This window comes from Cynoglossus semilaevis, chromosome W (assembly GCF_000523025.1).
Source record: "Cynoglossus semilaevis isolate Cse_v1.0 chromosome W, Cse_v1.0, whole genome shotgun sequence".
NCBI classification, from domain to species: domain Eukaryota; kingdom Metazoa; phylum Chordata; class Actinopteri; order Pleuronectiformes; family Cynoglossidae; genus Cynoglossus; species Cynoglossus semilaevis.
The window spans coordinates 10,969,053-10,988,038 of record NC_024327.1 but is presented as its reverse complement, the minus strand read 5'-3'; the positions used below and the strand labels follow the sequence as shown (position 1 = coordinate 10,988,038).

At 41.2% G+C, this 18,986-nt stretch overlaps 2 protein-coding genes across 4 annotated transcripts in view; one reads left to right on the top strand and one right to left on the bottom strand.

Moving 5' to 3' along the window:
* LOC103397188 (glutamine--fructose-6-phosphate aminotransferase [isomerizing] 1-like) overlaps positions 1-18,986 on the top strand; it is a 561,006-nt gene that overhangs the window by 187,148 nt on the left and 354,872 nt on the right. The gene's annotated exons all lie outside the window — the stretch shown is intronic.
* The window catches only part of LOC103397185 (bone morphogenetic protein 1-like), a 53,484-nt gene that overhangs the window by 8,469 nt on the left and 26,029 nt on the right, over positions 1-18,986 (bottom strand). The window contains exons 7-15 of the mRNA XM_017042717.2: positions 9,620-9,744; positions 6,793-6,908; positions 6,487-6,589; positions 5,589-5,705; positions 5,040-5,185; positions 4,569-4,719; positions 4,214-4,339; positions 2,078-2,238; positions 1,710-1,890 (exon numbers count right to left, since the gene is read on the bottom strand). Of these exons, the coding sequence (XP_016898206.1) occupies positions 1,710-1,890; positions 2,078-2,238; positions 4,214-4,339; positions 4,569-4,719; positions 5,040-5,185; positions 5,589-5,705; positions 6,487-6,589; positions 6,793-6,908; positions 9,620-9,744 (1,226 nt within the window). The remainder of the gene's footprint in view (positions 1-1,709; positions 1,891-2,077; positions 2,239-4,213; positions 4,340-4,568; positions 4,720-5,039; positions 5,186-5,588; positions 5,706-6,486; positions 6,590-6,792; positions 6,909-9,619; positions 9,745-18,986) is intronic.

The window sequence follows — 18,986 nt, the reverse complement described above, 5'->3', positions numbered from 1 at the left end:
GATGGTAGAGTCTGACCGCTGCGCAAAGCCTTCTCCAGCACATCCCAAAGATTCTCAATGGGGTTAAGGTCTGGACTCTGTGGTGGCCAATCCATGTTTGAAAATTATGTTTCATGCTCCCTGAACCACTCTTTCACAATTTGAGCCCGATGAATCCTTGTATTGTCATCTTGGAATATGCCCGTGCCATCAGGGAAGAAAAAAATCCATTGATGGAATAATCTGGTCATTCAGTATATTCAGGTAGTCAGCTGTTGTTTTTCTTCGATTTGATTTCACCAAACGTTTAAGCGATTGTCATTCAGGATTTCTTTCCGGCTACATGTCTTCCTCGAAGACATGTGTCCCCACTATCCTTTCAGTTCTTAATAATGCGTTGGACAATTCTTAACCCAATTTTAGTAGTTTCTGCAATTTCCTTAGATGTTTTCTCTGCTTGATGCATGCTAATGATTTGACCCTTCTCAAACAGACTAACATCTTTTTCAAGACAACAGGATGGTCTTTCGACATGGTTGTTTAAGAAATGAGAATCAACTCCTTGCACCAGTTGGGGTTAAATAACTTGTTGCCAGCTGAAAGATAATCGTCCATGCAGTAATTATCCAATAGGAGGCTCGTAACTATTTGCTTAGTTAAATCCAGGTGGCGACTTTTTTTTTTTGGCCAGACAGTGTAGTATCATACACACAAGGGTGTATGTGTGAAAGTTTAACATTTTTGTTTGTTTATCTTTTATTTTCATAGTATCATAGCAAGAAATCTGTAAAAAGTCTCACTTTACAAAACATTCTTCAGCTGCTATTTTGTGTGTTTTTCATGTTTTATGGTTTTGCAAACTCAAAAGTCATTAATATTTACATAAAATGAGGTGAGAAAAGGTGGGAGGAGCCCTGTGTTATTAAAATTAATTTGTCATGGTGCAGATACTCATTTTGCTATGATACACTGGGCCACAAGAGACATTCCAACAGAACAGCTGTGAGGTTTCCAAAATTTAAAATGGAGGACTCAACGATGTGTTGTTGAATCACCACCATCAGATATTAAATGAGAAATTCACATTTGTCACTTCTGTTTCTAACTTTGGTAATAATTTATATCAACTTTTTTCCAAATACTCACTTAAGAAATGACAAAACAAAAATTCACAAAACATTATCCAATGCAACACTGTCTGTATCGGAACAGTCAACTTCCTGCCATGACTCAAGCAAATTATTTAACCCTTGTGCGGTCCTTCGCATTTTTGTACACATCGTTTGTCCTTGCAATGATTTTCATCTTGTCCCAGAATATGAGTATTAATGAATATGAGGAAAAGTTGGCACGTCATGCAGTACAGGAACATGCACATGCATACTCATGCACAAACACACACACACACACAGACACAAATACATATTGGAAGGACTTTACAAGGGTTAAAATAATTAAAGGATCCTCACATGGGTGAAATCAAATTTGTGGTGGTTATGCTGCGGAAGCTGTTACAGTGTGTTAATGGTGGTTAAAAATCTATATAATTAAAAGTGCATCTCTACAATGGCATTGTTCTGTAAAGCTACTGTAGTTCCTCAAACAGTCAGTAAATGTAGGATCGAGTTAAAGGTTAGTAGTGATATGCTGCACACTGGTCCTTTAACAAGCGTAGCAGCTGTAATCACCCTGTGATTATCGGTGTGATTCACTACCACTGGAGCACTCACCTGAAAAGAACTGTGCCTTGAAACCCTTTTTGGACACTGTGTTGTCAGACTTGAACTCAATGCGCATGTTGTTGTACTGAGATGTAATAGCCTCTGGCTTCTCTGCTCCACAGAACTTTCCGTGTAGCCTGGAGTCAGCTGAAAGTCCACTCCGAACCTCCACGTAGTCATACTTACAAACCTAACAAAGGTATGAAAGAAGGCCATCAGGCACGGGCATTTTATTTGTGTTAAAAAAATATATATAAGACAACGAAAACTTGAGGATGGGGGGTGAGGGGAAGAGATGACAAATGAGAAGCGAGAGATGAAGAAAGAGAACAGAACAAACCCACCCCGTGTCGATTCAAAATAACCCCAGTGCTCACGTCATTGCCCTCAGTCTCAAAGACGTCAAAGAGCAGAGTGATGCGATACTGTGTAGGGGCAACCAGCTGCCAGATGCAGTTCTTGTTTGGAGGATACTCTCTTGGCCAACCTGGACTTGTGATTGAGCCATTCAGCTTGGTGATGAATCCTCCACAAGCAGCTGTGCAAAAGAAAAACACGACATAAAACAGCGTAGAGAAGAGAAGAGGACAAATGTGGTGACAGAAAATAAACTACGGCACCATGTGTTTGCTCTGGGACATGTTCCAAATGGTATGTTGCAAACCAAATGGCTGAAATGAAAGGCCCTTTCCTGTGTCTTGAATTATCTCGATAACAGCCTGAAAGCACTTAGGCAAGCTTTGCATCAGTTGCACAATACACATGTAACCAACAGCGGCTGGAAACCCTGTCCCTCACCAGGCTTTTGACACAAATATAAATGTTCCATTTTTTTATGAACATGCAGGTGGCGAAAGGAATTAGCATTCAGCCATGTATGTTAAAAAGAAAAACCTCAGGTTACCTAAAAAAATTACCTCAAATTTTAAATATTTAGGTTATTTTTAAAATACAAATATAACCATGTTGTTGTTATTTTAATGTCTAATCTACAGCATATTTATATAAATGAATATACAGGATATATAGTTTGAGTTTAACAATAAAACATTTTTATGTGTTGTTAAAAGAATTAACCTTGTAGTATTGTGTTAAATAAATAAATAAACAAACCACTACAATACTGATAAAAAGACTTGATTAATATTTTATTAATAACATTTTTCAGGCACTAAGTTTAAAAAGAAAAAGAACAAATAATTTATAATTAGGTTAAATTAAATTGTAAGTTTTATATGATAATAAAAAGCCAGCTCCTTGCTGTAATAAAGATTTCAGAAATAAATAGTCAAGTCATTCATTTAAAGAATAAATTGTGGTAATTTGCAGCCTTTGCTGTTTGGTAATTACAGTCTTTCGCACTACAATGACTAATTGTTCAGCTCCACTACAAGGACTACAAATAAATCATGGCTTGTATATACATGACACTATATACAGGTTGTACATATTATGTCATATTATGTCTATTATGTCAAGACGAATACCAAGAGGTATAATTGTAGCAAAATATCCAATAGAAAATAATTAATTAACTTTATATCATATTTATATTGGCTATAATAAGAGAAAGAAATAGTAATGGTCAGAGGCCACATTCTGGAAAACCAGCAAAACAATTAATGAAGAGACTTGTTCTCTTCATTATTTGTTTTGCTGCAGTAAAAAATATGAACACTTATTTCTACACACACACAGATTTTCACAGAAACCGACAAAACCCACAAAGGGCAGCTGAAGGTATTGACCCTCCTGAGACGCCGCACTAACTTAAGAGGATAAGAAACAACCTCTATCCTGCCTCTGTACAACTTCCCAGCCAGGCTTATTAGCCTCAGCTGTGCAGGTGCAGCCAATTGCCAAAAAAAACAATGATCTAGATTCAAGATCACAATTACATCCTGTTGTAAATGGGCCTTGGCAAAACAGCCAGATTGGATGAGCACAGGTGTAAATAAATGATCAAAGAAATCATGGTACCAGTTCCATTAAGCTTGTGCAGCTTATAATTAAACGTATCTGCATGTTTTTGACTGTAGGGTGAAAAGTATGTAAAAGATGTCAGGTAATTAAAACCTTTCAGACAGGAAGTAATATTAGTATTTCTGAAACCAGGTTATAGACACAGTTTTTCTACTAAAACATGTCATAATGTATTTTCTAATCACAGGCTGGAGAGACTCATTTTACAAGCTGAACAACATGAAAAAGCATTAGTGAGGGGGGAATTTTCCTCTGGTGCTGCACTGATGTTGGTCAGGTACTGTTCAGTACGGCTTAAACACTCAGGTACAACAAAAACAACATGTAATTTAATATAAAAGTAATACTTGATGTGTTGTGACTCAAATCTACAAATGACAGCCCAGTCAACAAAGGCATCACTCACACCAAATCCTCAGTGGCTTTTAGAAATAACTGGATTATTATGCCTGGGTGGTTAAATGTGTTAAGTCCTTGAGCATGTAAATTGCATAGCCAGCAGAGCTGGTAGCTTTTCTCCCTGTACTTACCCTCACAGCTGCGCTTGTCAGCAGCCAGCTCATAGCCCGGGTCACAGGCACACTTGTAGCTGCCTAGTGTGTTGACACAGCGTTGCTCACAGCGACCGTTGTCCGGGTTGGAGCACTCATCCATCTCTGAAAAGACAACGATATATTGGCACCCAGTTAGTTGGCCTCCCTGCCTCAATGGTTTTACAAGAAGAACCCTTTGACACAACAGCAAGGGCAGAGAAAGAAGGTCCCAGAGATGAACCAGAAAGTAAGGGAGAGAAAACATTTACTTTAAAACTAACAGAAAAAAGATGTGACATGAGGGAATGTTTTTTTTTTTCTTTATCTTTCAAAGGGTCGACCCCCCCCTCACCTTTGAAGAAGTTGGCAGCAAGGTGGTTGGAGCTGGTTTTGATATCATCTGGTTTGTCGTAGCCACAGAAGCGGCCAAGGAGCGGGCTGTTTTCAAAGTTGCCATCACGCACTTCCAGGTAGTCATAGGCACAACTGTCATGTCTCTCAATCTGTGAAACATTAGAGACTTTGAGGTTTAGCACAAGCACCAAGTTGGCATCAAAATAATTAAAAACATTTTAAATACATCAAAAGCATAAGGGATTGGGTGGTTTTATTAAGTGCTAAAGTTTTGTAATGCAATTTTTAAATACTGAGGTACAAATGTAGGTGTAACATTGTGAGATCTGTAGATGATGTATCATGACAGATCATAGTTCCACATTATTCACTATTCTTCCCTCTCTCTGCAGGAGAGAGAGGGAAGAATAGTGACATCTTTTTGGTTTATAATTACTTTTTTATTTTATCTTTAAAAACCAACTCTTACCTCAAATGACTGGAAGGTGAGGCCTACGTGGAAGCCCTGAGCTACAGAAATCTTCCACATACACACTTTGTTGGGTTTGTAGTCATCAGGATAGTTAGGAGATTGGATCTGGCCATTGTCCTTCTTCACCTCCCCACCACAGATGGCTGCAAGTGACAGTCGGGGAAGAAAAAAGTCAAACAGAAGTGAATTTTCCGATGAAGATTTCATCAGAACATGATTTCAGTGAAAGAAACTTGCAGTTCCGATTTACGCAATCTGGATTAACTGAAATGCCTTCTCCTCGTACTAACCAACACAAAAAAGCATGCATGCACGTACACACATGTTCGAACTGTCTGGAAACAATGAAGCTGACTGTGAGGGCTGGCCAAAAATCTGATTAATGCAGTTTAAAGTGGCTGACATATCAGCAGTGGAGGAGCCAAAAACTCTGGATATTAATGCAGCTTCTAGGCACATTGTTGGATGAGCGACTGACTCAGTGTTTAGTCAGCCGAGGCGACCTGCTGGATTGGAGATCAGGAAGGTCGTGAAACGGGTGCTTACCTTCATAAACGGCGGAGAAACCTTTTCCCACCCAATTACTGCTGCTGCGGAACTCAATCCACAGGCGACTGTCTGTGGAGATGATGGGCTCGGGCAACTTATCCCCACAGAAACGACCTGGGTCAGAGGTAGAGGAGGACACAGATTAAGCACAGTGAGCTCTTTGTGATAAATGAGATCTGCTTTGAAATTATCTCACTTCGAGGAAGTTACTGGGATGAGAAGAAATATAAGACAGTGACTAAAATAAATCAGGACTAAACTCACAAAGAAGAATTAAAGCGTGCAAACGTGGCCAACCAGCTGAGATTTCTCACAGTGTTAATACAAAATTCAAACTCACAAGTTTTTATTTTAAAAAAAAGGCCTAAATTTCATTGTAACCAGATCAGCAACAAATCATCTTTAGATATTTATCCAAATCCAAATCCATACTTTTATTTATTTTTTAAGTTAAGCTGCTTACAGACTACAACCAAGCAGAAAGATAAATCATACTTACTTCTTTTTATTATGAACATGAAAGAATAATAAGATAAAGATATAGTCATGTGTTACAGTATATACAGTAAAATCAATCAATATGAAGAAATAACTTGAGCTGAAATTCAGTACTTTTGTGCCCAAGTATATCACTGCCGATGACCAGGATTAAACACAACTGTGACTTAGTCACATTTTGACAGCCTCAGGATTGTGCTTTGGGATTTTTTACAGTATAGGATTAAGAAGACACTGATAAGATTTTAGCAAAAGCTTGAATGTGATCAGATGTACTGCGAGATGTACCGCTTCTGATGCTGTGAGCACGTATTCCAAAAATGTCAGATACTTGAGTTTTGCTCAAAGCTTAAATACCAACTGTGGCCTGAAATCATTTGTTCTTGTTCAATCTGACCTTTGAGCAGTGCTTTTCTCCAGTACCCATCACGGATCTCCACGTGGTCATACCAGCACAGGTGACTCCTGTACAGATCCATGGAGGTGAAGTTCAGAATGATCTTAAAACCACAACAGAGAGGGATTATTGACACACTGTTGGCCCGAAGTCACACACTGCTGGGCAGACAGAGTGAAAAACAGAAAAAAAAAAACTTAACGTTTTTGGAAACATAAGTGTGAATCTTAAGGAGCGCAGTCTGTAGCTTAAGTTCTTTAAGGTGTTGCAAAATTGATCTGGAACTTTTCAGACACTCCTCCATACCTTTTCCCCAGGTGTGACTGATATTCTCCAGATGCAGTGCATGTAGGCTGAGTATCCATTAGGGAAACCAGGGGAAGAGAAGTTCCCGCTGCTGTCCTGCAGACTGTCCCCACATCCTGAGCAACAAAAAGACAAACACAGAAACCTGTAAGTAAGGCATGCATGTCAAAGATGTCGCTCAAGAGCCAGGCTGAGATCAACTGAGTTCAGTCTCCATGTATTTTATGTCTATCAAAACTGGTCAGGTTGTATATATTAAAGTAAATAATACGTTGTTGCATTTATCAAAAACAACTTTTTGTGATTTCAACTGCAACATGGTACAGAAATCACCATGAAGCTCAGTTTGTTCCAAGTTTTGTTAGATGAGTTGGACAAGTTTCCCTGCATGAATAATTTGTCATATTAAAGCAGAAATGTGCTAATGATCTGCTTTTGTAAAAGTATATTTAGTGAAACAAAAATTCCAGGTTTTTTCTTTTAGGTTCTTATGGTTATTGCAGCAAAATGAAACATCCACTCTATTCTGTCCTGCTGCTTGGGTAAAAAAATCTTTTTTCAGTTGTTTGTTATTATGGAGGAAATGCATGAATTCGGCTTTAATCAGTAATGACATTGTTCCTCATATGTTAAGTCTATGAAGGTTCCCATCAAAGTTTTACACACATGCAAGTGCAGGCGGCAGCTCACAATTTCCTCTATCTGAGTAACAACTTCAAAATGAACAATCTAATACATTTCCATTTTGGAATCTCATTTGGCATGATTCTGATATCACTAGAAGTTGTCGTTTGAACTAGTTTTAATCATACCCCTCTGTGTGACTGAAATTGAAACACCCACGTGTTAGCTTGATCCTGGTGCCAATAAATCTTAGGTGTCAATAAATCTCATGTCACTAAATTCTGGCCACACCAGCAGTGAACTCAGTCCCCTGTAAACCTGCTGCAGCGGCAGATGCTTGATGATGGAATTGTAAAAGTGAATGTGAAGTAGAGGGCAGCACTTTTATGTTCAAAGGCACATCTGCTGATAATATGCATCTACCACCTCAGTGCCTGTGCCTCCACCTGAAACACACAGCCGCCACTCCAGATGATGATTGCACAAAAAGGAATAGAATGAGGGACACTTTATCTGAGTGTCCTCTGAAAATAAACCTGGCCCTCTATAAATAAACCAGCTCTCTGGAAAATGTGATGCATTATGTACATATTGCTCCAGAAAAACAACAACAAAAAGGTTGTCTCACCAGCAGTGAACTCAGTCCCCTGTAAACCTGCTGCAGTGGCAGATGCTTGATGATGGAATTGTAAAAGTGAGTGAAGTAGAGGGCAGCACTTTTATGTTCAAAGGCACATCTGCTGATAATATGCATCTACTACTTCAGTGCCTGCGCCTGCTCCAGAAACAAACAGCCGCCACTCCAGACGATGATTGCACAAAAAGGAACAGAATGAGGGACACTTTATCTGAGTGTCCTCTGGAAAAAAAAAACCTGGCCCTCTATAAATAAACCAGCTCTCTGGAGGATGTGATGCATTATGTACATATTGCTCCAGAAAAAGAACAAAAAACAAAACAGCCTTTGAGTGTGACAGCCCATTCTAAACAATGCACACAGCCTATCGACAGAACTGCAGCTGCTGCCGAGTTGGGGAAAGATGTGTTTAATTAAGACTAAGAGCAAATGACAAAGGTCCATCTTGGGAGCTGTGTCTGCATTCATTATTGCCTCGGTGTTATCTTTACCTTGGGCTGAGTTTCGCAGGAGTAAGGAAAACAACTCCCTCCGACTGTTTGCATTTACTGCTCCCCCAGAGGACTTGGTGTAAGCAATAAAACGAGGAGCCCAGAGCTAGGGGTTGTGTGTAATAATGTTTGGCAGAGGTCTGCCAATACTAAACCATTAACAAGCGCTACGGCACACACTGGGGGATACAAACACTCCCAGGACTTTGGCGAAAATGGGAGATTTCTAGCTCTTTAGGGAGCCTTTTTTTCTAAGATCACAGTGAGAGGTTCCTTACATCATCCCCCAAGATGTGTGCCACATCATCCAGTCTTCTCCTAAAGGCTTGCAATAAAGAGTGAAACATTTTGACATAGACGTCCACTGTTGATTTGTCCAAGGCCAAAACATCCTGGTCTGCTCTAAGACCATCAGCTGGTTTGGTCTCTCCAGAACAATCGCTGTGTTTATGTTCTGACCTTTAATGAGAGCTTGATGGCGCAAGCTTCACTGGCCTGACCTACACTTAACTGACATAAAATCTATTGAGCAGAAGGCCTCTCTCAGTGCACTTCTGCAAAGTCTATACATTCAATTTACTTCTGCACCATTAAATTCTCTCCCTCTTCTACGTAAACAAACTTCAGAGAGGGGCCAGGATTACATAACCTTTTCTTCACGCATAGCTGCACGGTTTACGTTGTACACAGTGCTGGTTGTTATGACATGACAACAATTCCCAACAATCTTTTTAGTCATTAGCTGTGAGAGACCAGCTGTTCTTTAGGGTCTATCTGGGAAAGAGCAATGACAAACTTCCTGTCGGGTAGTGTTTACACACTACACTCCCAGCTTGGGAGCCTCGGACGCTGTAGCCAAGGAACCACACCACATCAACTGTGGATGCTCAGCTATTTCTACACAGCAAGACTTGCATCTGGGTAAGTCAGGAGGAGCTGTGGACCTCTCTCTTTCTCCCTCCTCTCTCTCGTTTTTCCTCTCTCCTTCTGCCTCTCTGTCTTTCTTTTTGCACTCACGTGCAAAAAAATAAACAGGAAAAAGCCACACCAGAGAGAATCTCTCATTTGGTCTTACTGGAGCATTTGTAGAGTTTGCGTGCCTGAGTGATGTCCCCTTTGCTCAGTCTGGTTCTCTGGCCAATGGGTGGTCGTACCCCGTTTACATCATAGCGAGGGAGGATGGTGTCCAGGAAGATGCCTCTGTAATTAAGACAGATAAAATCATAATCATTATACTCATTTACACAATCATGGTAATAAGTCAATTGTATAAAAAAGATATTGTAAAACACAAATTTTAAATCATTTTGAATGTAATAATAATATGTAATAATAATAATAGAATATGGACAACTGTTATTAAAATTTTAATACTGACAGTCGTGGCAAGTCTGAACATACTGGAGTAATTTCAGAGGCAAATACAACAAATCCATCTGCCAGATGAAAAATAAGATTGGTTGGATTTGGTATTTTAACAACTTTAACAGCGTCAGAGTCAGAATACAGACATAGATTATCAGAAGTGATGAACTTTTGTACTTTTCGCAAAAAAACATCCTGGTCCTGACTCAACAAGACACTCAAACACAAATGAAAAACCAAAATTACTGCACGTAACAGCCGTAATTTGTTTTTTATTATAGTCGAAGAATGACTTTATGCCCAAGGACCTTAAAAACTCATAACTCACATATAATTCACCTCACAGCTTCATGACTATTTAAAAAAAAGGCATCTTGACTCAACTAATATGAACTAGTTAAAGAAGACATTAAAACAACTTGACAAGAATGATATACAGGATAAAGGAGAGCACTTTGTGGACAGACATCTAAAAAAGAGAATGTTTTTCTGAGTACGCCTGCTGATCAGCAGTGGGAGTTTTAGGTAGTGCATCTGCTTTAAATTTAATTCTAGGCAGTATTTCATACACGATTTACATCTGAGAACTCTGGAAGGAGAACTACAATAAGTTCTGCCATCAACGTTAGATTAAAAGGAGTGAATTTAATTTAAAATGCCGCCAAACCCTAATTTTATTGTGATATTGTGACATAATCAATCTTTCTCAGGAACACAACAACAATGACGACAAACAACTGTGTAACATACACACTGCATTTCCTGTGAAGTCCACATCTAAATTCAGCCAGTGTTTTTTTGCAGCTGCGATAAAGCATCTGTAAAGACCCAACACTGGTTGAACAGACCAGCTGATATTTTCTACCCGCTGTCCACCTCTGTCAGCCTCCATCAGAATGTACACCCACGTAGACACGAGGGTATAATCAGGAGAGATACAAACCTTTAACTGCCTGGTCTATAATGAAAAGGGTTTAATTAAGACCATTTAATCAGAAGCCCATTTATCACTGGCATTCCCTTTTAATCTTTTACAAGTGACACAATTTAAGGCTCATCCCACTCACCCGCTTCTAAGGTCATTGGAATGCTGACCTTAAGTCTCGATTGTGATTTTTGTTTTTTAATCACAGATAAAAATGTGGTATTTTCACACAACAATATTGTAAAACAAAAACCGTAATCACACATCACACATACTTCTCTGAAATTATTTTTGCATTGCAAATGTATTTAAGGCCATATCAAATAAGAATGTTGTAAATTTTTACTAATCAAAAACAGGGATTAATATAAACTCACAATTCTCCCAATGTGCTTTTCTTATTACCACATGTGAGTAATCACATTTTTTATTGCTTTTTATTAACATTTATATAAAGATGAACACATGTTGTTCACATGAATACAAACAGCATTTATAGCAACTCCTGCAGGGAAAGGACACAAAGCAACGTGCTGTTCTGCAACAATAACACAAAACGTTTTATAAACAGCACCTTTAAACTTAAAAACGTCAACTAAAGGACTGAGCAAATCTCATAATCTAATAATATGAACCATGGTTCAATATTTATTAATTCTGGCATTTTTTTTTTGTATTGGCTAATTAATCCACATAAAGGTTTAAAAAAATATGGCACAACAGCCCACAGAGACTCTTTTCACACTACAGCCTCACTTGACACTTGGGTAGTTCATCATCTCCTGTTTTCTCTAAGTACTGGTGAGCAACGGCCTGGCTCCTTGGTTGTTCCCATGGTGACATGGCTATCAACGCCAGGCATGTACACAAAGAGCAGCCTGAGCTAACAGTGTAGACTCTGCCTGTCTGTCTACCCGTCTATCTGTCTGTCCATCTGAACCCATATGCTGGTGGTCCAGTAGAGAAAAGGAGAATCCTGTTGGTGTCACAGCAGACAAGGGCTACACTGGCAGGTCTCTATTTTAGTTGGCATTGCTCCATACACACCGTCCAGAAAAATCTCTCTGGATCAAATAAAAAAAAGGAGGCAGACGAGTTGTAAGTCAGACAACAAATCCCAGACAAAAAGCATGGGGATCAGCCCTGCTTCTTCCCAGAAGATGCGGCAAAAACATCAAGACCCACCATGAAATCATCCAAACAACACCCACTCCAGAGGCCCTGCCTTCCCACGGTGATTTACTGTAAAACATGGAGCAAACACACTGGATCCTAATGGGGCAACAAAGCAGGACACTGCCACAGGTGAATCAGCCAATTGGCTGTAAGGGAAAAGTTCTAGGAATGTCTTGTGTAAACCTTAACAGAAGCCCCCAACCTGTAGTAGAGCGCTGTGAAACATTCCCCAGCAGTGGCAGCCACCCCACCGCCCCCATGTCTAAACAATCATACTGATCAACAGAGTTCTACGAATTAGGAGAGCAGCAGGGTTGGACCTGCAGTGAAAACAGAGGACTGGGGATTATCCAAAATAAACACACTCCTGGTTGCGTAAGAACTTAACTTTTACAAATGTATTTTGGTCAAATATAGAATTCAGTAAATTGCTGTTTTATTGTAGCACAAACAGTTTATGTGAACTTGAGGGACAGGTTGTAAAAAACAAAATCAGTCAGCTGGAGTGTACAACAAGATCTCCTTGCTATCTTAGAAGTATATAACTGATTATTTAAAAAAATAATTAAAAGTGAATCATATTTGTATTTTTGAGTCATCAATAGGTTTAGGACAGGGTTCTCAAACTCAAATGGGCTGAGGGCCACTGCTGCTATAGGGGCCACATCAGTGATCGATTTCCAATAAAGATAAAACATACTGTATATTTTAGATAAAGTAGTTTTTGTTTTAATTTGAACATAAATATAAAATAATGTATAATACTACATTGTATATCTTACACCATATGTTCAAATATCTAAACATTGCTCTGTTGGCAACTGGTTTCAGAGCAGTAGAGTGTTGTTAGTTATTCATTTTAATTATAAATCAATCACTATAATAGTCTAATGTCAAGTATGACAATGACACATGAGAAGCACAACAGCTTCTTCTCAGTACAGAGTGGAGGCTGAACTGGCTGAAAAAACGGAGAAGTTTTCTACCCCTACTTAAACATGGACATTCTTGCTTGTGGGGGTGGTGAGAGATCATAAAGGCAAAAGCCTTGCAGACTGAGTTGCAATGTTTGGGTACTGCGCTGTAACAGTCCACTAAAATACATTTTTAAGAAACCGACAGATGAAAAAATATCAGTTTCTGGAGTGAGACAATAATTCTGTAAAGCCACAAACCCAGCAGAGAGAAAAGGTTGCTGTGTGCATGAGGTAAAAGTTTTGGAGTCAGATGTTACTTCACATCATGTTCCATCACTTGCATTTTTCCTGTACAGTGTAAAACAAATGAAACCCACAAGATATGAAATTATACAAATAAATGTGCACCATTCCTACTCCAGTCTGTGCAGCAGGGATTATCTTTCACCTAAATTTTGGATGCAGTCAGCCAGGCATTTCTGTGCTGTAGCCTACACTCAGCCATAGCCTCACATTGAGACAGAGACTCTCTCTCTGCTCCCCAGATTCTGTTTGCTACATGGCAGAGGCCCATACATTACATGAGGGACTTTGCACACAAGGAGCTGATCGCTGGAGTTTTTTTAATCTATATGCAACTGGCAGAGAGGTTTGAAAAATAAAAAGACGCACAACAGCTAGTTCTTATATCAGACCGAGCCTTTAATGATCTCAGTCTGGAGTCACTTGTTTTGTTTCGTTCTCATTTTGTTTGCCTGAAGATCACATTACAGCCACTACGACTTACTGCATGTTGTAGTGCAGGTGCAGCTGCATAGATGAAGTGATTGTTCTGCCTGCTCTGTAATTTTTCCCTTCTTGTTTATCTATTAAATAATGGCCAGTGTCAAATAATGTAGTTATCATACACAAAGCTGTGGACATTGATCCAGTACACTGATGCAGATGGTTACCATTTACAAAACTGGGTGTGATATCAACACTTACAAGCCTAGAAAAGCCCCTGACTTACAGACAGGTCCTCAAGAAGTCACTCTGCTTGAAAGCACAGCGGCTTTCCAACTTGCAGTCATGACTCAGGATCTGAATCTGACTCAACTTGCCCTGAGAGATCTTTTTTAGCTTTTCAGTTTCTCGGCTGGTAAATAACACTTTAATTAACAGCTTCCTAAGATGTCGAGAGTACGAGGCCAGACAGATTGTTGTTTGTCATGGGCCTTTTTCTAGTTAGTTGTTTTCCCTCTGATGCCACAGAAACCCCTGTGCAGAGCTGAATGACAGCATAGCATCTGGCAACACTTCCTGTAGCATCCACCAGGGAGGAGAGAATAAGGTCAGCTGGTGACACATGTAAGAGATTTTCAGTATGAAACACACATTTTTTAAGCAGCTCATTCACACCAGTAAAGCTCAAGTATCTATCATGAAGTAAATTGTGAGGCATTTACACTTTTAAACAAATAAATAAACTGAAGTCCCTTATTCGTCCTACAATGAGGAAATTCACAGTGGTAACAACAGCAGAGCTGCTGCAACACACACAAGGGAGGTACCATCTGGGGTTGAACCCAGGACCTTCTACATGTAAGAAGGTCCTGGGTTGAGCCCCAGAGGAACCACATACCTAAGATGGGACATCCTGTGTGAAAGCACAAACACTGACAAAGTTAAATATTTGCTACAAAACTAAATATAAATATAAATGACTTGGGGCAGTGCTCAGAATTGTAATGTGGACAAATATGAGATCTGTAGAGTGGGAAGGAAAACAAAAGTACCCTGGGATGATGCAGACAACACTTATTATTACTGCTGTGACTAACAGTTATCTCATATAGTAATTAGGTCCAATCGTCTCTGTGAAGCCTTTAAATGCTTTACCAGTTCAGTATTATCCATCCATCCATCAACCTCCGCTTATCCGGGGCCGGATCACAGGGGTAACAGTCGGAGCAGAGACGCCCAGACTTCCCTCTCCCCAGACACTTTCCTCAGCTCCTCTGGGGGGATCCCGAGGTGTTCCCAGGCCAGCCGAGCGAAATAGTTGCTCCAGCATGTCCTGGGTCTTCCTCTGGGCCTCCTCCCAGTGGGGCACGACTGGAGCACCTCCCGAGGAAGGCGTCCGGGTGGAATACCATGTAAATGCCCTAACCACCTCAGTTGACTCCTCTCGATGTAAAGGAGCAGCGTCTCTACTCCGAGCGGGTGACAGAGCTCCTCACCCTATCTCTAAGGGAGCACGTCTGAAATGCACCATGTGTACCAGGGTGAGGAGCTCCGCCACCCTTCTCCAAGTCCACAAAGCACATGTGGACTGGTTGGGCAAACTCCTATGAACCTTCGAGCACCCTCTGGAGGGTGTAGAACTGGTCGAGTGTTCCACGGCCAGGACGAAAACCGCATTGTTCCCCTAGGATCCGAGGTTCAACTATTGGTCGAATTCTCCTCTCTAGTACCCTGGAACAGACTTTCCCCAGCAGGCTGAGTAGTTATTCCTCGGTAGTTGGTACACAACCTCCGGTCCCCCTTTTTAAAAGACTGCCACGCAATGTTGCAGAGATGTGTCAGCCAAGACAGCCCTGCGACATCCAGAGACTTGAGGTACTCAGGGCGGCTCTCATCCACCCCTGGCGCCCTGCCACTGAGTACCACCTCGGTGACTTTAGCGCAGGAGATGGGTGGGTCAACCACCTAGTCTTCTGCCTCTGCTTCCTCTGCGAAAGGCGTGTCAGTAGGATTGAGGAGCTCCTCGAAGTATTCCTTCCACCGCCTGACAACATCCCCAGTCGAGGACAACAGCTCCCCACATCCACTGTAAACAGTGTTGGCGGGAAACTGCTTTCCCTTCCTAAGGCGCCAGAAGGTTTGACAGAATTTCTTCGAGGCTGACCGACAGTTTTCCTCGATGGCCTCCCCGAACTTTTCCCAGACCCGGGTTTTTGCTTCTGCAACCACCTGAGCTGCAGTCAACTGGGCCTGCCTGTACCTGTCAGCTGTCTCAGGAATCCCCTGAACCAACCAGGCTTGGTAGGACTCTTTCTTTTGCTTGACGGCTTCCTTTAGCTCCGGTGTCCACCACTGGGTTCGGGGATTGCCGCCACAACAGGCACCGGAGACCTTACGACCACAGCTTCGTACAGCCGCGACAATGATGGATGAGGAGTACATGGTCCATTCAGACTCAATATCTCCAATCTCCCTCGGGACCTGGTCAAAGCTCTTCCCAAGCTGGAGTTGAAGGCCTCCCTTACAGGGGATTCCACAAGACGCTCCCAACAGACCCTCATGATACGTTTGGGTCTGCCAGGTCAGTCCAGCTTCACATCCTGCAAACTGATCCAACACACCACCAGGCGGTGATCAGTTGACAGCTCAGCCCCTCTCTTTGAGTGTCAAAGATGTATGGCCGGAGGTCAGATGACATGATTACAAAGTTGCTCATTGACCTCCGGCCTAGGGTGTCCCGGTGGCACGTGCACTGATGGACACCGTTGTGTTTGAACATGGTGTTCATTATGGACAGACTGTGGCTAGCATAGAAGTCCAATAACAAAGCACCACTCGGGTTCAGATTGGGGAGGCTGTTCCTCTAGATCACGGCCCTCCAGGTGACACTGTCATTACCCACGTGAGCGTTGAAGTCCCCCAGCAGGACAATGGAATCCCCGGGATGAGCACTGTCCAGTACCCCTCCCAGTGCCTGCAAGAAGGCCGGGTACTCTGCACTACCATTCGGCCCGTATGCCGAAGCAACAGAGAGAGACCTATCCCCGACCTGAAGGTGCAGGGAAGCGACCCTCTCGCTCAGTGGGGAGAAAGCCAACACACAGATGGCGAGCTGGGGGGCTATAAGCAAGCCTACACCAGCACGCCGCCTCTCACCACGAGCAACTCTAAAGTAAAAAGAGTCCAGCCTTTCTCGAGGAGTTGGGTCCCACAGCACAGAGTGTGCGTGGAGGTGAGCCCAACTATATCTAGCCGGTATCGTTCACCTTCCCGCACAAGTTCGGGACCCCCCCCCCAGCGAAGTGACGTTCCATGTCCCCATAGCTAGACTAGATGTCCAGGGATTGGGCTAACCCCTTGTGGGCCTTCCTGCGGGTGGTGGGCCTACTGGAAGGCGGGCCCATGTCGCTTGTTTGGGCTGAGCCCGGCAGGGTCCCATGAGCAAGACCTGGCCACCAGGCGCTCGTTCAGTATTATGACATGAGAAATTCAAAGAAACAAAATAGTCTCCTCGCCACAACACTTGGTTTTACTGCATTTTCCATTTTGTTCCTCCTATGACTCAGGCTCAGGTTTGTGACATCACAACAAAGTAATGGACTATTACAAATAGGCTGATATGGGGGTAAAATGCTGGACTGTGTTAATTAACATAGTTGTGACCTTAGGTCAGCTGTAGTAGGTCAGCTAATTAGCTCCATCAGCTACATCATCACAACATTTACTGAATACAGGCATTGGTAACAAGGCAAACAAAAGTTTCTTTTTCACCTTAGATAAAAAAAAAGATTAACTAAGAATATAAATCTTATTCTTTGATTTCTGAGCATGTTCAGGTGATTAGTAAGGGCTGACCTAAATTGTGCCTGAAGCAGAGAGGAAATTTAGCAATTGCACCTGGCTGCTATGAAGGGGATATAAAGCTTTGCAGCAGACACCTCAGAAATAAATCTACCAACTCTCTGCGGTAGTCTGGGTTAAATATCATGCTACTAATTATCAAAGCCTCTTCAAAGAGCCTTTAGGAGACTAATTAGGCGCTTCATGGTATGGAGGCACAACTTTAACAAGGAGCTTCACATCGCCTTGAAGGTGCTGCACAGAAAAAAATTTGTTGTGATTTAGTAGGATCTGTGTTGTGGGTTGTGTTCATCTTCAGGGTTGATGCTGCTTTACTATGGCTGCTGATGCTAAAAGACCTGTAGAGAGGAGCCTTAATTTGAACAGGCTGCGGGAAGGAGCTGGCATATTCCTGACAAACACTCATTATGACTACAAAGATTTGGCATTCATTTAAAAACAAGTCATTTTATGTTCTTAATTATACTGTAGCACTATTTGTGCAAAAGCCACCAAGAACCCAGAAAGAATGTTTGATATAATTAATACTTTTATCTCCATAAAACATGAAAAGATGCAATATTAACTAGTAAGACTCTTGATTTGAAATTGATTTTCTCTGAAATTCTCTGGTATGTGAAGAAATAAGCAAAAGAACGTCAGATTGTGACTCTTGGATGTTACGATCAGGTTTTAGAGCAGTGGTAGGGTATGTACAACCAGATAGGACCCATCTGTTTTTCCTGCATGAGGTAAACCTGGCTAGGACACTTTACTCCTAAAGTGCCCATCATTCCCTGGCTCTGGCTGGTCCCAAGCCCAGAGAAATGGGTTGCAAATGGGTTGAGGGTTGCATTAGGTTAGACATCTGGCATAAAAACAACTGTGCCAACTTCTCTACAAACAACCTCTTTAAAAACACTTCACCTCAAGAAACCTGTTTCTACCTCTTTGTTTAACCTTTCTCTTTTGTTAGCTTTCTGGTATCATCTCTTGTGTTAACAGGTCAGTTTTGACCCATGTATTAAATCAGCTATAAAATAGACTAAAAAGACAAGTTATCATCCAATTTGTTTCTCATCTCTTGGTTACCTTGTTTGGCTTCCTTATCCATAAAAATATTGGTTTTAATACTTTTGGTGTGGGCCTCTGGGCCTTTTTTTGTCAGTATACCCCTCGATTTTAATTTTTTTTAAAAATGGTAAAATGAACCTCAAGAGAATCATATTAATAAATAAAAGGATGTTATGTTACTTGACTATTACTGAGGGGTATAGAACACATCTCTTAAATACATTTGTTTTATTTATTTTTTTCATTTTAATATCAATAACTAAAGTGACATCTATGGTGTTACGGGTCAATTTTGACCCATATATATTTACATCAAGAAAAGGCAAAAAAAAGTATTTTTTCAGCAATAGAATTGCACTCATCTCTCCCAGACATCCCTGATTGGAGCAAGCTTGTCAGATCTCGCTCTGGTCTCTCTG